The sequence below is a fragment of the Anas acuta genome, chromosome 3 (assembly GCF_963932015.1).
Source record: "Anas acuta chromosome 3, bAnaAcu1.1, whole genome shotgun sequence".
Taxonomy (NCBI): domain Eukaryota; kingdom Metazoa; phylum Chordata; class Aves; order Anseriformes; family Anatidae; genus Anas; species Anas acuta.
Window position 1 is genome coordinate 58,680,042 of NC_088981.1, and position 20,344 is coordinate 58,700,385.

Sequence of the window (20,344 nt, forward strand, 5' to 3'; positions counted from 1 at the left end):
CGAGAGTTAATAACATCTATGGCTGCTTTTATTCTGAAGAAGTATTTTAAATATTTTTTTTTCCCTTCTGCACTTGAACATCTTTTTCTCTTCTATTATTTTGTGTTGTCTTGCCAATAATATCTGGCCTATTAGATGAGGAGGCTGTTACAAATTAAGGTAATAGCTACCAGCTCTACTGTCCACCCATGGCTGAGGAGTGGCCACTACTGAAAAAAGAGGGATACAAAGGCTATTTTTATCCATGTTACTTGGCTCTATTCTGAGGGAAATTTTAAAATAGTATGGTGACCAAAGCAATATTTTGGTCAGAGAAGTGGGCTAAGGACCAATTCTAAAAATAATCTTTAATAGTGACAAGTAATGAGGGCCCCATGTATTGTTTGGGACAAGACATTTCCCTTAATTTACCACAGAGAAGAGTGCTTACCTACTTCATCTTTTATTTCAGCCCCAATTATGACTGATAGGTCAACTGAATAGAAGCTGTTAGAAAAGGCAGCCACAGCCCTCACTTGCAGCTCAGCCTGTGTTGAGCAAAGCCATAGGCCTGGCTGGAGGCTCTGGAAGCCAGACCCACTCACGCTGTCAGAAACTACCCTGCCTGGCCTATCAGAAGCACTGCGTGCTGCAGTACTGAAATTACCTAATATTGAATCTTGTGCTTAGCTAACTACCAAAAAAATGTTGCTGATGCTGAAGTAAGCCTATTTGCTGAGTGAAGGGAAAATCTCTGGGAAAAGCTAACACTGATACACTTTTCAACATAAGCTAATATGTATGAAGAGCTGCAAAACATTAAGGTAGGGAGGCAGAAATTCCTGTATATGATCATTCTGCTCCATCCAGCAACAGTGGCTCATTCTTGGGCAATACTAATGAACTTGAAAAATTGTCATTATCAATATCTATAAAGAATTTTCATGCATTTATGTATAATATTTTCCACATTACAGAAGATATTTGTTTCATTTTGTTGTTAAATTTTGATGAGAGCTTACATAGAAATCCTCCAATTGTGCTACATTAAAAAATATGTAAATGTATTTAATCCCTTTTCATTATAAGATAATAGATGTTAAAATATAGAAGCTGCAAATTTCTAAGAGGACTGATGAATTGGGTGTCCCTATTCCAGACAACCCATTCTGAAGTACCCAAATTAATTGATTTTCGGGAACTAATGAATAATTATCATTTGACTAAGAAGGATATCTTTTTAAGGAGTTACACATTGGTATCATAAAATCATTGCCTGAGGTTTTAAGTTATGCTGGAAAAGGTATAATAGCTGAGTAAAAGGCATCATCATTCCTTAAAGAGCCAAATTTCCTTAAATATATAGTATTATGTTTCTTGGCTGGACTAATTCCTCCCACATCATGGAATAGTCTCTGCATTCACAGAGCATGTCTAATTGGGTGATTTTTCTTCATTCATTTCTTCATTTTTTATTCATTCAATACTGCTCAATGAGAACTGTATTTTTTCTAGAAAACATATCCCCCTACTGATGCTCATGTATATGCAGTTTGTATGTTGTGCACTCATGGAAAGACAAGGCAAAAAGCCACTCAATCCTACATGTGCACTTGTAGGACATTGAGAATTAAAACCATAAATATGAGGCAACACTAAATTCCCTCTTTACTCCTCTGTCTGAATTACCTCTGCTTATTTTTAAAAACTGGAGGTTGGACACCCATTGCAATCAAGTATTTTAAACTCTCTTTTTTATTTTTTACTTTTCTTTCTTTATTTTTATTTTTATTTTTATTTGTTTTTCCTTCCCTGTGATTAGGATATGCTGTTTTTAAATACAACTCCTCAGTAGATTGGCATAAGAAAATTTTGAGCAGACAAGTGAAAAATGTTTCAGTTATCCGATTCTTCACATATGAGCCCTCTCACATTCTTAATACCCTCTTTTATTACCCTTTCTTATTACCCTTTCTTATTCTCATTCCTATTTCTCTTCATCGAAGAAACTCTTGAGCTAATCACCTGTGGCTCCAATAGAACAAACGCAAACAATTCAATGATTTATGTAAGGTATTTTCACTGCTATACTATGAGCTGAAAAGAGCTCTCAAAATCCCTGTGTCTTTCTGTAGGCTGTCAGAAAGCCTCAGCTATAAAACATTCTTACTCTGGACATATAAAGGTACAAACGAGGTAAGGAGAAAACATGCTGCTCACCTCAAGATGCTATGTGCACAGAATGTGAACAGAATTTACTACTGTCAGCATTGTGCAATATATATTCTTTGATTAGAGCTGAGACCCATCATTTGTATTCTTTAATTCCACCACTATACTTTAACTTCTGATGCCATTTATTTCCCGTTTTCTCCTGTTTTAAAAATCTTTTTGCCTTCTCTTCTTCTCCTTCTCCTTCTCCTTCTTATGTAGTGATTTAATGAACTGAGAGAATACTGCTCAGGCTTCAGAACTGGGAGATTTTTATTACAGAGTTCCATAATTTCTTTTGTAAGTGTATTTAATATGTTGAATCTATGTGTGAAAAAATATGCATCAAAGTATGTTGGATCTATGCATAAACATGACTAAACAAGCCTAGAATCATATGAGTCTTGATATTTTGGCTCAGTATCAGTCTCTTAAAACTCTTTTCTGACTTCACTCACCAAAACCCATCTAGAACTTCAGCCAGGGTTATCTATTTCCACATGCAGACAATGATGCTAAAAGGGCTTACAAATATTAACAGCAATTCCATAATGATAAGACAACAAAATGAAATATCTCCTAAGAGCTCTAGTAGATTTTTTTTCCCCCCATATAAACCTAAGAAATTACATTGAATCCTAATGTGAAGCCTAAGGAATTACATAGCCCAAGTTTCAGGGGACAATTGATGACAGAAACAGTAATTACAGGAAAGGTTACCTCAAAGAACCTGAGTTCCACATCAGTAACGAAGTGTTACTGATGAACCAAGAAGATAAGGCTACCTTTACGGAAAAACGGGAAAGGGTCTAAAAACAGATATTCCTTTTAACAATGGGAAAATATCTGGAGAAAAGCCAAAGCCTCATTTATTTATGTAGCCATTATGTAGCCATTAGGGTATTATATGTATGGTTGCCATGCTAAGAATTTGAAAAAGAAAATGAACAACCAAGAAGCTGTTTAAACAAAAAAGCCCTATCTTTAAAGGTAAAATATAGCATTTACATTAAGGTTTCAAAATGCTTATATGGATGGTTTGTGGATGTTTATAGTGAGAAACACAAAATGTGTTTTAGCGTATGAGAGAGAGAGCAAGTGAGCACAGTATGGAATTTGGCTTTCTATCATGTGATTCAGCAAAGAATTGAATGAGGAGATAGGTATCAATTTTCTGGTGCCAAAAGAAGTGAAGGAGAAGGCTACTGGGATTTGCAGCTGGCTGGAGTCAGAAGAATTACTTTGTCTGTTGTAACTCTGTGAGCTTTTGTGTGTTTGTTTCCCTGGGGGCAGGAGCTAGTACCTATTGTGATGTGTGTGATAGTCCTTTGCTTCCTGGCAGCAGCAGATCTCCCACCCAATGACCAATTGCCTCAACACACCAGAGCAGACTAGTCTGCTACTTCCTGAAATCTCCTGGGTCAGCCAATGAGTGGTGTGATAAAAAAACTTCCATTACAGTCCCTAGGGACTCAGCTTTAACACAATTTCAGCAGAGGGACAGTGGGGCAGCCAGAGAGCTGAAGTGGAAAGCAGAGGAAGGTGAGGACAGGAGTAACAGATTCCCTGGGTCTTGTGAGGTTTCCCAGCATTTGGGCAGCCCAGGGTCACATGAAATTGGCAAATTCAGTCACAGTTAATGATTGACTCCACCTGTATGGCATCTGGAGTTCTTATTGTATTGTAGGATGAAATGAGCCAATGTGTAGGCAGAACTTGATGGCAACAGAAAGTACTCACTACAGCTACTTCCACTCACTAGTAAGTGCTCACTTCTCTACTTCTGCATCTGTTGGGGGATGTACATGTCCCACACTCTTGTAAAATGATAACTTCCTGGACTTCTGATTTAGCAGAGTCTGATTTTTACCCTGACAGAGCAATGAAATTCCAAGAGTCCCAGGTCTGTAATTTAACAATAATCATGAAGCCCGTAAATCACAACTTTGTTTAAGTAGGACCTGGTTAGGTCACATCTCTTAAAGATAAATGAATAGGAAAGATGAAAGTGGATTCAGCAGAGAATGATTATCTTTGACCACATATTATAAACAAGACTGCCTTATGCCTTTAAATCTGGGTTAATTATGGTTTTCTCCGACAATATCCAATTACATGACGAATAACCTTGGCGTCTAAGGCAGGAACCTCTGATATGCGTCACTTCTTACCTCAAGAAGACTGTTTATCAGAGTTATCAGTGCTGGCTGCTGAAAAATCAGCCTGCTATTGTTGCATTCTCATTCAGAGCACGCTGTCTTCCAAAACATCCAAGCAGACCTGACAGACTGACGGCTGGGAGTACTTTGACATACTCTACCAGAGGGAACTCCTGGGGGGAATAAGCTGACTGCATTCATTGCACTTCTTCCTTAATAGTGTGTGATAATGTAGCTGGGGAATGCAGGGGCAGGCTCTCCTGTGAGAGACAAAGCAGCAAATACATATAGGAAATCTTCAGTGCATATTTCTGATTTGCACTGATTTCATTCCAGGATCTTGTTAATACCAGGAGTTGCAAAGTATAAAAACTGAAATATCTTGCAGTGGGAAAAAAATTCTTTTTATATACTGGGATCAATCACTTTCAAATACAATGAAACATTATATTTCTTATTAGCCCTAGATCCCATAAGTAATAAAGACTGAAAATTGTTGTTATAACAGCAGGTGTTATCATTAAAAAGTTTCCTAAGAATGGATTAGAAGATAACGTGAATGAAGTTTGTCCAGAAACATTTTGTACTGCGTTAGAATAAGAACAGTTTTATAGAGTGGAAAAACAAGGCATGAATTTCCTGACAGAAGTTTTTGGGATATTCTTTAATAGAAACCGTTATTTGATATGTTATTTATTTAGCAATTTAGCTATATAATGTGCAAATTATCTGTGGATTTGCATTTAATATATTTAAATCTGGTTTAAATTGTGGGTTATTACTTTAAAAACATCCACTGCTAGAAAGAAAAATTATCTTCCCAGGCCTTTCCCAGAAAAAAAGAAGCTTTTAACTAATGGCTAATAAAACTTTTATTAATAATTGAAGACTGTTGATGATCAGTAGCATTCTACAGCTGCCATGTGTAGTTATTGCAGATGAGACCTATCTGTCTGTTTCTTACTGACTGTGAAAGCATGCAATAGGCCATCAAGATATTAAGGACTAGATCAAAAAAAAAAATGTTCCTGAAATGGGACTTAGAAATTCCTGTGATTAAATCCAAGGGTAAGACCCTGAAAATTCACCCTTAGCTTTTGTTTGACATTGAAAATGCTTCATCACAGTGCCTGTTACAAATTTCTTGTTTGCTTTCATGCTTTTAACCATAAAACCCAGTAGGTGTCTGAAAGATCTGAATATAAGTATGCCCAGAAGCATCTCAAATTGGGGCAGATCTCAGAAAATACTGCTGTTTTCCTGTTTGCATCCTACTTGCATCAGCCATGAAGCATTCATCTATCAGAATCTACTTGTGTTCAGTCCAGCCTGGTGGTGCACACCAGGTACAAGTTGCAGCTCATCACAGACTCCAGTGGTGGCCATTAAAAATATGATCAGGGAAAAAAAACTACAAGCATTCTGTATATAAAAATATGTTCCCTTTATATAACAATAAAACTGTGCATGGAATTTACATAGTAATTAAGCATTTTCAAGCACAAATTCAGGCTGGGTAGAGAATGGATTGAGAGAAGTCCTTAGGAGAAGAACTTTGGGGTTTTGGTTGATGAGGAGCTCAACATGAGCTGGTAATGTGTGCTTACAGCCCAGAAAGCCAACCATATCCTGGGCTGCAAAAGGAGTGTGGCCAGCAGGTCAAGGGAGGTAATTCCCTCTGCTCTGCTCTTGTGAGACTTTACCTGCACCCAGGTTTGGGGCCTGCAGCACAAGGACATGGATGTTATTAGAACGAGTCCAGAGGGGGACCACAAAGATGATCAAGGGAGCACCTCTCCTGTGAAGACAGGCCAAGGGAGTTGGGGTTGTTCAGCCTGGAGAAGAGAAGGTTCTGGGGAGACCGTATTGTGACCTTCCAGTGCCTAAAGGTGGCCTACAAAAAAGCTGAGGAGGGACTCTTTGTCAGGCAGTGTTGTGATAGGACAAGGGGAAATGGTTTTAAACTAAAAGAGGGGAGATTTAGTATAGATATTAGGAAGAAATTCTTTACTCTGAGGGTGGTGAGGCACTGACGCGGGTTGCCCAGAGAAGCTGTGGATGCCTCATCCCTGGAAGTGTTCAAGGCTAGGCTGGATGGGGCTTTGAGCAACCTGGCCTAGTGGTAGGTGTCCCTGCCAGTGGCAAAGGGGTTGGAATTTGGTGGTCTTTAAGGTCTTTTCCAACTCAAACCACTCTATTCTATGATTTTCATGAGTTATCCATGAGGAGGGACAGATTCAATTTCATTGTCTGCCTGAGGCAATGCTTCTTCCACAACCTGTAGCTCCCACCAAAATGCCTTACCTGCAGCATGAGGTGAGCTGAGCAGGACCACCCTGTCTGCTCCCTGCTGATGTTGTGTCATTGTGTAACATAAATTCAAAGTTTGTGTTGTACATACGTGCAAGAGTGTGAAAACTGTAGTGTCACAGTTGTGATGTGGGAGAATGGGTATCTCATCTGTACTTCACAGGCTGCTCTTGCATTTCATTACATGACTTTATGGGGACTCCAGGTTCAGAGACCATAGTGTAGAAATGCTTCTTCAGTAGTATGGAATTTTATTTGGAACAGATTATGCTGTAATTTTAAAAATTATTATTTTTTTTGTCTTTTAAAGTGATTATTTTATTTATTTATTTTCAATTTAGACTGAATTTACAGTAACTCTCTGTGGTTTAACAGTTGGTCAAGTGCTTGTGAGCAAAATGAAATGCAGGAGTGAGAGTCCTCAAGTGAACAGGGACAGTTTGTCATTAGTTTCTTCATATTCTTTCCCTAATTGTCCGATAAGGTATATGCAGATGCTTGCAAAGCCCTGCTGTGACTAGAGTGACTGTTTCAATACTTGGTAACTATAGAGGACAGAACCTGCCAATTCCCCATTCCAGTTTTGCCACTTCACTTGGTGGATACATATTTGAGCATACCCTTTGAATTGACATTTGCATGTCTCAGATACGCTGGGACTTAGAGACAAATTGATGTGATAATTCCCCTAGGAGAAATTACAAATATCTTGCCACAAAGTCTTGCGTTATATACCAGCCAAGACCTTAGGGTAGCTTTATGAGGGTAGGGGAAAATGCAGATAAAAACTGTTCTACCAAGACTGATGCACTCATTTTGATAGCCTGGCTTTGGGAAAGCTGATTAAAAACAACCTTTTTTTTTTTTATATTATAATTAAAGGCTAACTGTCAAGTGTTCGTACAGCAACACTCACAGGAACATGGGAGCAGCTGTTGCATTGGCCAATTGAAGAGGGGGTAGGATGACTAAAACCCTCCTTCATTCTTGTCCCTTGCCCAATTTAATCTGATTTAGAGTGATGTGTTACGACACATTGCACCAAGAACTAAAGAGAATGAAAGGCCAAGTTACTTATTTTACAGTTGAAGAAGTCCTTTCTTAGAGTGTCATAATAGCTGCTTTCACAAAATATATACCACAGCATCATCAATGAGCACAGGGAATTAAGAGCAAAGTTTTTATCTCATCTAGCAGCCAGCTCCTCCATCAGCAGGACACTCACAAACAACACAATAGCACTGACCTAGCATTGATGTGGGCACTTTCTAAATCAACTCCATCATTCCCATTATGTCATCCATGTCCATGTGTTAACTCAACACCATCTTACTTAATGTCAGGTAAATTATTACCACAAAGCTGGGTCACTGCATTTGCATAAAGATCCAACCTACTAGATCTCTGTGAAAAAGCTCAAACAAGAAACGTGGTGGAATACTGAATTTTTGGCTAATATATATATATATATATATATATATATATATATATATATATATATATAATATATATATATATAATATATATATTTTGTCAAAAAGTTTCTGAACTCTGCAGTGATTGTTTCTATTTTTTAGAGAAAGTTAGTACTCATTTACTCCCACAGACAAAATTTCAGTTGCCACTTGGTAAAATTTGACTCAGAGATGCCGTAGGAATTCCTCAGGTGAACTTTAGCATGTCTATGTCATTATCCTGTTTTCCTCTGTGACTGATGTGATTCAGACAAGCTGTTCCTGCTGTGAGGTGTCACCAGGGGCTCCTGTCATATGCTGGAGTAACTCATTGACAGACATGGTGATGCACATCCCACATAAAAGACCAAAGTATACAGTCCTTCAGTGACCACATTAGTAAAATGCCATAGCACTCTTCTGAGTCTGAAGCTAGTTACTGGCCAAAGGTTTTTCACTTGAAGTTGTTGCATTTCGCTCTCAAATTTTCATCTTTTACTGAAGTGTAATAACACAATCCAATTTCAAGAAGACAGTTTTTGTCAACTATGTCTGAAGAAACTTTCTCCAGCCAGCTTAGACATGTATCAAAGGCAAGGGAGTTTTTGAGTAGAAGAGAAGCTGGGATAGGGGCAGGAGAAATGAAGACAGGAGCTGAATCGTGGCCTGTGCTTATGTGGACCTGTCCTTCTGGTGTTGCTCCTACCGAGGGATTTCAATGTGTCCATAACAGGAGATCCTGCAGCACATCTCACTACTTTTCAGGCAGTTTCAGAAAAAATATAAAAAACAGACGGATGAAGGTGCTAGTAGTTTAGTAATTCCTACAGATGATCTTTCCATGTCGAGGAAGAAGCTTTCTGGCAGGATGGTATTAGAAGGATTTATGCTGTTCCCTCTTCAGAGCCTGTTTTGCAGAGGGAGGGCTTGAATCTGCACAGCTGCCAGCCTAAAACCTTTCTAGATTTACTACTGGAAATTCACTTAAAATTAAACATCAGCAACGCCCTCCCCAACACAGATTAAGAACAAAAAATGTCAAGGAGGAAATGTTCAGGCTAAAGAGAGAATTGTGGTGCTTCTGATTAAAAACAAAATCAAACTCTCCCCCATCCCATCGTAGGATTTCAAAAAGCTTTCCAGCACACATCTGCCTTCAGTTTCCTCTTTGTTTATTCAGTCATCAATTATCAAGAGACTTTTTGTTTTGTCTCAATGAGCTGCACAATTTGAAGCAACTGTGGTATCTAAGATGGTTCTGCTTAAACCAAACACAGATTCTTTCTTGGCACAGAGAAACTGGATTGGATTAAAATAAAAAATATCCAAAAACAACAGAATTTTCTCTACAAACTGTTCTGAGGGTTATTATAATGTCATTTTCCCCCGTGAAACAAATAATACACAGACTTCAAACACCCTGAGTGCTGTTCTCAAACAACAGAAAATAAATGAGATTAGACATCATGATTTATGATGCTTCCATTCCTTCTTTTTAAGAAAAGGGAAATATGTTAATAATTAAAGTCACATAAACTTGGATTCTTTTGGCTTCTAAAATATTGTGACATGCACTTGCCTAAAAAACCCTTTAGGACAAATGTACAATGACAGCAATTGCACTTGCATCTTGGAAGTGGTAGCTCCCTGGACATGTTATTACCTCTGATTAAACCAGTGGATTAATGCCTGCGTTATGCTCTCTGCTGATAGGAAGAAATTACAATGGAGCATCTGCCCATTCATCTTCCTTTTCCAGCAGAGCTCTGTCAGTGACTGCTATTGATGCTGCATCGTATGGCTACTGAGAACTCGAATAATTTTTTCTACCCCTTTGCTTACTTTGTTATCCTCCCAACTCATACCATAATTTTATTTGAACATTAACAGAATGTCCGGATGTATTGGCAACTTGACCTGAGGTTTCCATAGCAAAGCAAGATAATACCAATTTAACTATGATTTTGTTGCATGGCAGATACTGACCCAAGTCTGTAAATATGAAATTGTGGAAACCAATAGTTAAAGACATTAGGTTCCATTAGAAAGTCCTTTCAGGGCTGTTAGAACAGAGGGAGGTACATTTTCTGTCTTTTCCTTAGACAAACAATGACCTGTCTCTTGATAAATGCCTGTCTCAATGATTAAAGTGCCAGCGCATTCTGAGACTTGATGAAGTGCCCAGTCATGTACCTTAACTATAAATTTGTCTTTCTACTTCTGTAAAAACCTGAAACACAGTTCATGGAGCAAAAATACAGAAGCTTCCTTTAAAAATGATGTCAGTGATTTCAAATAGTACTTAATAACAACAACAGGACAAAAATACTTATATCTGTAGAACCTATCTTTACCTACTGTTATCTAATTGGTTGAAAGACACTGAAAATAAATCTCTCTTCTGTTATCACCATGATAATATATTTCTTGTTTTGATAATGTTATATGACTTTGATGTCAGTATATGACCAACTCTATTTTCAGAGGGAGATGTCAATTCTAGACCATTAGTCCTTGCTTTCTTTCAATAAATTTCTTTCAAGAAATTTCTACTTATAAATTGTATGATGCTAGCATTTCTGAGTTCTTTTCATTAGCACTGTTTGTTATATATAAATATATATGTGTAAGATGCTACAATATTAATTTACATCTTGTATATGCGTGCATAAAATGTGAGGATTTCATTAGTTCATGCCAATAAACAAAGGCCTGGAATATTATTAATTCATCTGAATTAAGTGTTAAATTAGATTTGCTCTGTATTCATCTATAAACTTGGTGTGAAATCCTGACAGAGTTAAAAGACATTTTACCTTAGGTTTTAATAAGGATAGCATTTCACATTGTGTTAAATCATATTTACCATTCCTCATGAACTTGTCCTCATTTCAGAGTACAAGAAACACCTGATTAGGTTCTAGGTTGCATGCACAAATTGATGGCATGTATACTGGAAGCAGGTAAGCAATATCCAGGAAAACACATGCTCAAAACCCATTTAAATTACAATTTATCTACATTCTTTGCATCTTCAGTTAAACCATAGCTGAATGCAGTGAATGGTCCTGAAAGCACTGTGTGGATACAGGAATCTGTGTATTAGAGCAGCCAAGGGGTTAGAGCTACAACTGATGATGACTCTGGCAAGGTTCATAGAAGCAAGCAGAACAACACAAGAGCAGAGTCAAACAGCTGGCGCTGAAGACCCAATGTCTGTGCTGTATATGGTTTGGAGGATTTAGTTTGGCCTATTTGTAACATATTCCCATGGACTAAATGTCTACCAGCAGCTAGAATGCACTAGAAGCGCTCCTAGAGCATGTAGCTTGCTTTATTTCATATGAAAGGAGTCCATTTTGTGCATAAAGAGACTGCTCCGCAATACAAACAGAAGGCTGAAGTAAATTGGGGTAACATTGAAAACACAAATGTAGAGACACCATCTACAACAGGCTATGGAGTACCATCCTTAGAAAAGTTTCCATGGGATAACATTTGCGTTTAAAATGGTGTGAAAATCAAAAACATATTTTACATATTATTGGCTGAATTCAGTCTTCACATCCAAACATTCTGTGACACTGTTGAGTTTTCTACTCACAGGACAGCGTGACCATCAGGCCAATTTACACCTCTCAGAGTTCTGAAAAGTCTTTTATCATGCTTTCAACTTTATTCAACTAAAATTCAGGAGCTTTTCAGATATCAGGGGAGATCCTCCAGCTATGTCACACAAGAGAACGAGAAATTAAGACTTCAGAAAAGCAATGAGAAAAAAAATAATTCAATAAATAAACACAATTTGCTATCTACATTACTACAAATATGCTGAAAACTTAGAAACTTCTTAATCAGTTAGCAGGGAGAAACAGGCACTCTTTCAGCAGGATTCCTCGAACCAGTTTTAGACATCTGCTTTGCAATGAGCCGAGTGTTAAGGAAATTTGTCTTTCTATTCTTTCTGACTACAGAAGGGAAGATCAGATGCTGGCTATAGATTATTTTTTTAAAAAAATTATTAATATTATTTATAGATTTGTCAGATGACAACTATCCCAACCATCTTTAGCGTTATTTCATCTGTGTAGTGAGAGGAATGCCCTATAAGGGAAATACAGTAATAAAGTCATACTCTCCAAAGTCTTCTGCAAGAAATAAAGTAATCTCTTGAAATGGACATTTGAGATTCAGAAATTCCATTTCTTGTTGCTAAATCGAGTTCTCATAATATTCAGAGTCACACTCCATGATTTCATGAGCCCAGAGCCTTAAGTATTTGGATCAGATCAGGGCTTGAGCAAGCACAGTGCTAGACACTGTGACTGATCCGTGCACTGGAACATTTTTCAGCCTACGCATATTTTGGCTTCAGTAAGAATATGTAAATACTTGCTTAAGTAGTTTGATGATCAAGGGATGGTCTAAGACATCAACTTAAAGCTTTGAGGAATATGACATGCATAGGAAAGAAACAGATATAGATTAGAAATTATAATTTTATAAAACAGAGAAAGGAAACTAAAGACAACAACGAAAGCTAGTTACCTAGCCAGCAAGGCCAAAGAATATCAGGCATTTGATTTTGTAGCTTTTTCTTTATGATATTAAAGATGAAAAAAAAAAATCCTACAAATAATATACTCCCTGTTCTTAGCAAGAATGATAAAATTATTAACATCATTTCAGAACAGCAAATTTGTTTATGTCCAAGATACAATGAGACATTTTTTATAATATAGAGCAGAGAATAATATGGGAAAATGTATTCTCAAGCCGAGAAGCTTACAAACATTTAAAACCAGGGACTGATAGCTTGTGAGCACAAGAACTCTACGGCTTTCTCAGACATAAATCACTCTTACTAAGGGTAGCTACCTAGTAATCTGTAGGAAATTGCAGAGACTGTGAAATTACAAGGTATCATGAAGTAATAATTAAAGAAACAAAGATTAATTGCTAGAGATGAGTTCAAACCACAAAATACGAATTTGAACAATTTAAATGAAAGTTTGGAAATACTACATTTGGACATATCATTATACCTATGCTATCATAAAGGCATAGCTGGTTGCAAAACTGTGGGTAAGTGTTTTACTTTCCAGTTTGGTCCCATTAACATCTCTAAATTGTTTCTTATCCCCTTTCCCATTTTGTGAGAGAGAATTATTACAGCAATATTAGTCACAGCACTTTTCTGTACACCACGTACTTTGGGTGAACACATCCCACTCATAACAGTTTGGACAAAGAAGATGGGAAATTACGTGAATGCAGTCCATGTTTAGGCACAAGGTTAGGCATGAGAAAAAATCAAACTGTGAGGCAGCAAACTGAATAGGCGCTTGAAATCTTTTTTCCAGCAGGGGATAAGCAGTAACTCATGTGACAAATACCATGAAATAAGATATGAGATCATCATCTGTAAATCAGTCAAGCAACTGTTTCTCTACTCTATCTAAGAAGTGTCTATTAAAAAAAAAAAAAAAGTAATAATAAGGGATGGGGTCTGGGAAGCAAAACTTGGGATTTTCCTTGTGTTACATATATGCGCTCCCCCAGGCAGAGTGCTAGCCATAGGTTTATTTGCTGTCGTCCCAGAGCTATACCCATCATTTTTCCCTGTGTGGGGTCAATAGGTAGAACAGTAGAACAGACAGTGCCTAACCCCAGGCTGTGTTGCCTTTAGCTTGGTGTACCCATCAAAGAAAAAAGTGGGTGCTGTGTTTTTTTTTGGGGTGTTTTTAATTTTGTGATCATTTCTTGAGCTTTAGTACCTCAGCTGAATCCTCTGGTTCCAATGAATGGCTTCTGTAGACATGAGCAGCAGAGCAACTCCCCCTTTTACAGAAGGCCATAGTGGTATGTTTGCATCCTAAAGTCAGTGTCAAATCCTAATGCATGACTTCCTTATTACTGTGTTCCCTCCAGGTCCCCTGATACACCCATTTCTCTCCAGTACCAAGCTCAGACATAGGATAAATCTGCAACTGTTCAAGTTAGTATTTAAGTGATAGGGGAAAAAATAAATTTAGAAAAGCATTTTATATGCCTACACAACATGCCAATGTCAGTTTTTGTCTCCTTCAGTACCCTTGTGAAAAGTGTAATACCGTCAAGACAAGTGGTTTCAGTCTGACCTGATTTACAGGACAGAACAGGATAAACAGGTGATCGCTGTCACTTAGCTACCAGGCTATATAATCACCTAAAATAGTAATTAAATCAAAATTACTGCAATACTGACAAAACTTTCAAAAATTATTCTAAGGACCTCAGAAAATTTATCTGTATATATATATATATATTTATAATCTCTTAACCAAGTTAATCTAATTGTCATGAAACTAGAAGATGGGTTTGATATTTACATTCTTTGTGGTGTGGGGCATAAAACTCATGATAAATAAAGGCAAAGAGTTCCTACTTGTTTAGCATGAAACCACAACACAGTGATGAAGTGGCACCATGACAGCGTGTGTACACTGTCAACCCCTTGACAAAAGAGTCTCTGTTGCAGCCTCGTGCCCACCAGTTTGCCGCTTTCTGTGTCCAAGCTACTCTCAAACGTAGGCAGCCTGGCATCTTGACCGGGGCCTTCCAGACAAGGCACAGCCTGATGCACGTAGCCTCCTCTGCACCACTGCAGTGAACAAATAATGAGTGCTCTTGAAGAAAGCAGGTGAGATTCAGAAAATACTGCATTTCGGGAAGAGACAATCAACCAGGGAGGAGGCCTTAAGTGAAGTGGCACAGAGAAGCAGTTAGCCTCTGTTTTGATGGGAGTAAGGTTACAGAGATACCACTTTCTGAATGTGTGTACAAACATAATTGCTGGATCATGAGTTAAGTGTTATTTTTAAGTGTGTTTATCCACTGCAATATTTGACAATCTCTACCTTTTGTCTACTTGACTGAGGAAGAACTACAGTTCCAGAGATCTTACCTACATTGTACTGTTCTCATCCTAATAAATTTCTAGTAGAGAGACTTTCCTTGGCAGTTACAGTACAAAATACAAGTGAAGAGCTCTTCGCATGGGCTTTTATGTTTACTTCTGAATTTATCTACATTAACAAGATACCAAAAAGAGGCATTGTGTTTATCTTTCTGTACACATTCATACCGTTGCTTTAGAGTGGAAAAAATGTCTTCCATTCATTCTGTGTTGAAAACTGCTCATGGAATAGGAACCTATCTTTTTGTAGCAGACGTCCTAAGCCTCCCCCCCCCCCCCCAAAATAAAGTTCTGATTAATCCCAATAGGCAGCTTAGCAACAAATAAAGATATCTTGCTAGTCAGAGAAGATTTGAGGCCTTTTTCCCATAACATATTGCAATTTTACAATGATTAATTCATGTGCTTATTCTCAAGTCACTTGCATAGACAGCATACTTAGTCTGCATAAGGTCAAGTGCACGTGTAAGTCTTCGATGACTGGGATATAAATAGTTGGTGTATTTGGCTATTTAGAACACCATTGGTCATGAATGCCTATCAGTTTCAGCAGAAGTTTTGCATGTACACGAGATATAGCGTCACATTTCACATTATGTCGGTGAGGACTACATAAAGCTTTCAAAGCTGTAAACTTTGACCATTGCAGAACCATTTGATTAGCTGTCTCATTTCTTTTTCTCCCTTTATTTCAAGGTGAATCAACACATTAACTATTAAATATTTAATTTTTCCACTCAGTAATATGGTTACTCACCTGATTAGGTTTCTCAAAGCAAATATAAATAGATTTATTTATTTTTTTCCCAGCAAAGGTGAGTTCAGTAGTTATGTAAGCTAGAGGCCAGCCAGCCAGAGCCTTGCCAGTACCCCTCAGTCCTGGCTTTCAACACAGTTGTTATTCCAGTAACGTCTCTCTCTTAAGCTGCAGCTGCCAACTCTGTTCAAATGTGTGGTGGTTTTCTGCTGTGGGCAAAGTGCCACTACCACTGAAGCTGGTTCCATGAAACTCATTTCATGGCCAAATGCTGATTTCTTTATCTGTAAGTCTTTTTAGATGCTTAATAGATACTTATACTTAATAACAGAAGTATACCAAAAAATGAGCAAATGAGCTCTTCTTTTTTTTTTTTTTTTTTTTTTTTTTTTTTTTTTTTCCTAAGCAAGGAATCTGTCTACTCCTGCAAGGATTAATGCTACACCAAAAGGGAAACAAAACTCATCCACATTATTCTTGTCTGTATGGAGTTAACAATAATGAAAAGAAAGCACCTCAACTTTTGCTGTGGGGCGTCTGGTAGGTTTATGTGTTCATCTTAATAACTAGTTCCTTAAGGATGGCAATTCACATTTCCCCTGGAAAACCTGCTGTAGACAGCAGAGTTGACCAGCAAGAGACATGACCTCTTCAAAATCTACCCAGTGTTCCAGTAAGAAGCAAAGACCAGATTTGGTAGTGGGAGACTGCCCACCAGAGTAACATGCTCATTTTGCTTTCATCCTCCATCCCACTTCCTTCATTGAACAGATTTAAACTGATGGGGTGATGTAATTTTGTAAGTGTTATTATGAGTGCACCTGCCTACTTTCTATATAGCAAATATAAAGATAACTGTCTATCTTATATAAATTGGTATTTATTTATACACTGAAGTTTATCTTTGAGTTTGCAGACATTTATACAAAATGGAAATATGAGTAGTTAAAAAATAGATTAGTAGGTCGGAGTGGTTAATATACTGTCATGTATCAGTGACAAACTGACTTTGACTGAGGTGACCACTATGCTTTGGAAGAGCCATGTGACCTACATTTTTTCTTCTGTATCATAATAGATGGATGTTTTGCAGGCAAGTATGGTAGCTGACCACCTCTGTAGGCTATAAATTCATAGGTCCAGGCAATTTGAAAATTATGTTTATTTCTCAGAAGTCTCAGACAATTTTTCCCATGATTATTTCTGGGGTACATGCTTCTTGTCCTAAGTTTTCACACCACTCTAAAAGAGGTATAGCATTAGAGCAATAAAGGATAGAGTACAGCAGGACTAAGAGGAAAATGCAAAATTACCACAGACACTGTAATACAAGTTTCACATAGACACCACAATGTAAGTTTCACCATTGTAAAATATTTCAGAATGAGCATTGTCCTTCTGTACCAATCTTACAGACTGACAAAGTTAAGTTGCCTTAACTTTGGATTCTTCCAAGCTAGTATGCAATACTTCTCAGCAGAGTTAATTAGCTTAGGCATCCAACCAGCAATTTTCACAGCAAACTAACCCAATTATCTCTGCATGATACGTCATTGGGTCATGCCTGAGCCCAGAAAATGTTTGTCTACATATGGGAAAAATTTACTGCAGGTTGTGCCATTGAAAACAACAGTGGGCCCTCAAGGGAGAGGGATAGTTCCCTTCTGCTGTTCACAGTATGAATATCTGAACTAATAACCACATAGAGAATACCCTTTTATTTTCTCATTTATTTATTTATTTATTTGCCAATTACCATTAAAAAAAATAAAAAAATCAAAATCATTACAAGTAAGGGGCATGAGGAGCCCAGGGTTCTAACTTCTAGAATGCAGAATAAAGCAAAAGATTTTTGACATCCATTTCAGAATTTCAATTTTGTCACGGTAAAACAATCTCACTAACTTGATAACCACTCAAATTTAAGCAGAATGGTACAGATTTTCTACCTTTCATTGGAAATGCTGATGAGTTACTGGAGGCTCTGGAGAGACTCAGAGCTTCCAGGGAAACTTCTGACACCACAATTATACTGACTGTATGGTATTCTTCTCAACTGCCAAATGCCAAAACCCAGAAATCTGTGATAGTTTAGGATCTGATAGTTTAGGTCTTCAAAAGGCTAAGATGGGCCACTGACCAACTTTCTTTGGCAACAGTTACAAAAGTTGTTTTACTTTAACTAGTACAACATGCAGAAGTATAAAGAAACCTGTATCATATAAAGTGTAAGGGGGAATACATCATATTCTTTAAACACTTGAGTTCATGTAATTGCACTGGTAACAAACATATCCAGGGTATAACATGCAGTCATTACGTTTTATATCGTCAGGAAGTAGAAATTAAAGAGATCATTTAATTATTTCTGTTCAAGTCATTTTTCACACTTGGATTTTAAATATCCATCACTCCAATACTAAAAGACAAGACACTAAATTGATTATTTTGCTCTTAACCTCATATGAAGCAATATCAATTCAGTCCATTGAAAAGTTATCTGCTTTCACTGTAGCCATTGTAAGCATTTAGGCATTTCTTTATTTACTATTTCCCAATTTCCAGTGAGAAGATAGGAATAGAATAAGACTTTCACTGAAAACCTCTCTTCCTCAGCCTTTATGGAAAATGAACCTCACTCACATAACCCATATCAATCCATAATCTCAAGGAGTTTGGAATCATGCTAGCAAGCCTAGTGTTATTCCAAATATCTTTAAATTTGTAGCAAGCTCAGAAATACTAGTGTAAACCAGATATAAACCTTTTTTGACAAAAACATCTATTACCATTCTAGAATACTGCTTGATAATATACCGTTGCAAGTATGGACTGGTCTTGTGTCAAAGATCCCTGAAGAAATAGAGTCAGTGCTCCAGATTCCTGTCTTTCTTTTCGTACAAAATAATTATCCTCTTGCAGCTGCTGGGACTTGCCCTTCTAGATTTTTTTCAGTACTTTGCCAATGTTACAGTAAATGACAGCATGACGATTTCAGCACATTTCAAAGACTGTGCAGTCAACAAAGATACCCCTCTCTGAAGGCATGTTGTGCTTTGTTCATTAGTTATACCCACAGATGTTATAATGTCAGTTTTGCATTGATCAGTGACAAAATTTTTCTTTCATTCTCTTGGAAATTCAATTCCCCTGTAAAATCTGAAATTGGATACCGCATGACGCACTCAACACAAAGTCTGAGGTCTTTTACATTTTCTGGCTCATGCTCTTCCTCACAGAGTTGAGGAGAAGTATCAGCATGGGAGCCCTCTGGCTTTGTGACACTACCAGAACCACACACATTTCTCTGGCAAATCAAGACAGTGAAGTTAGTTTCCAGCAGCTGCCCTCAGAGCAAATTTAGTTTTTACTTCCCATACCTCTTACAGAGCCAGTTGTCGGGTATTCCCTTGCTCTTAGAATAACCTCAGCTCTGTACATGATTTGGAATACCTTGGGATGAAATAGAATATCCTGTATTATATTGGATACTAAGGTCCTTAATTTATTAGACACTGATGCATAAAATTAGCAGGAGAAATACTTTAAAATACAAGAGATATCACCTCTGAGAAAGTCCCACTAGCTAGTCCGACTTTTGGTGTAACCCCTTAGAGTCATTTTACATTCCTAGCAGTTCCCCTGTAGAGTACAGTATAACTTCTTATTCTTGCATATGTACATACTAGATGACATAGATAAGAATATGTCTACTGGAAAAAAGATCATGTTCTCTTCACTCTTCCTAAAGAATAATTCGCACTAAGGACAAGCTCCCCAGTTTCAGACCAAAATGTTATAAAAATGCCAAACCAAATAACAAACCAACTAGTGAAGACTTTCAGCTGTAGGCAATTTTTTTTTTCTTCCTGATATCTCTTCTTTTTCTCCTTTTTTTTTTTTTTTCCTTTCTTCTAATGGTTAATAACATTTGCATGCATATAACTTCCTTAGAGCTACAGTATTATGCACTCAACAGTATTTTAGCTGTAGATTATAGTTGACATGATAAAGGATCAAAAGTGTATCTTTTCTGTCAGCTTGTGCCATTAAGAACCTCTAACCATGGATCACTGATGTAACAGATCATTACGGTCCATTGTGTCAGTTCATCTGTTGGGATCTGTGCACTATAGGCATGACAGATTTCCTCTGCAGCAATTATAGTCTATTGTGACAATAGGATTTAATGAATATAAACAACAAACCACATAATCTGTTATTACAGAACACAGCTATGCACCCAGATGGGAATTACGTTCCTAGGCATTGCCAGTTGCAGCTTTTGTAATTGTGACTATTTCAGTCATTGTGTTTTTAACTGTAATACTCTAATTTACCACATATATTTATCTCAGTCCTGGCAGGTGAAAGGTACTCAGAATTTAAAGTCTAATCCTTCAAATGTTCCGTGATTTTATTTTTTTCTGAGTAAAAAATTATCTTTTATTTTTTTAGACACTTGCTGCTGACTTTTGCTGTGATACTAATGGTGCTATTAATGTTTCAGTGCTAC

General features: G+C 37.3%; 1 protein-coding gene across 3 annotated transcripts in view; it reads right to left on the bottom strand.

The window, feature by feature from the left end:
- Positions 1-20,344, bottom strand: part of PDE7B (phosphodiesterase 7B) — a 175,763-nt gene that overhangs the window by 97,153 nt on the left and 58,266 nt on the right. The window contains exon 1 of one of the 3 annotated variants that reach the window (XM_068677343.1): positions 19,209-19,281. The exons of the other annotated variants lie outside the window; for them this stretch is intronic. Within the exon in view, the coding sequence (XP_068533444.1) occupies positions 19,209-19,269 (61 nt within the window). The 5' untranslated portion in view covers positions 19,270-19,281. Of the gene's footprint in view, positions 1-19,208; positions 19,282-20,344 lie in introns of those variants that run through there. 3 annotated transcript variants of the gene reach the window in all.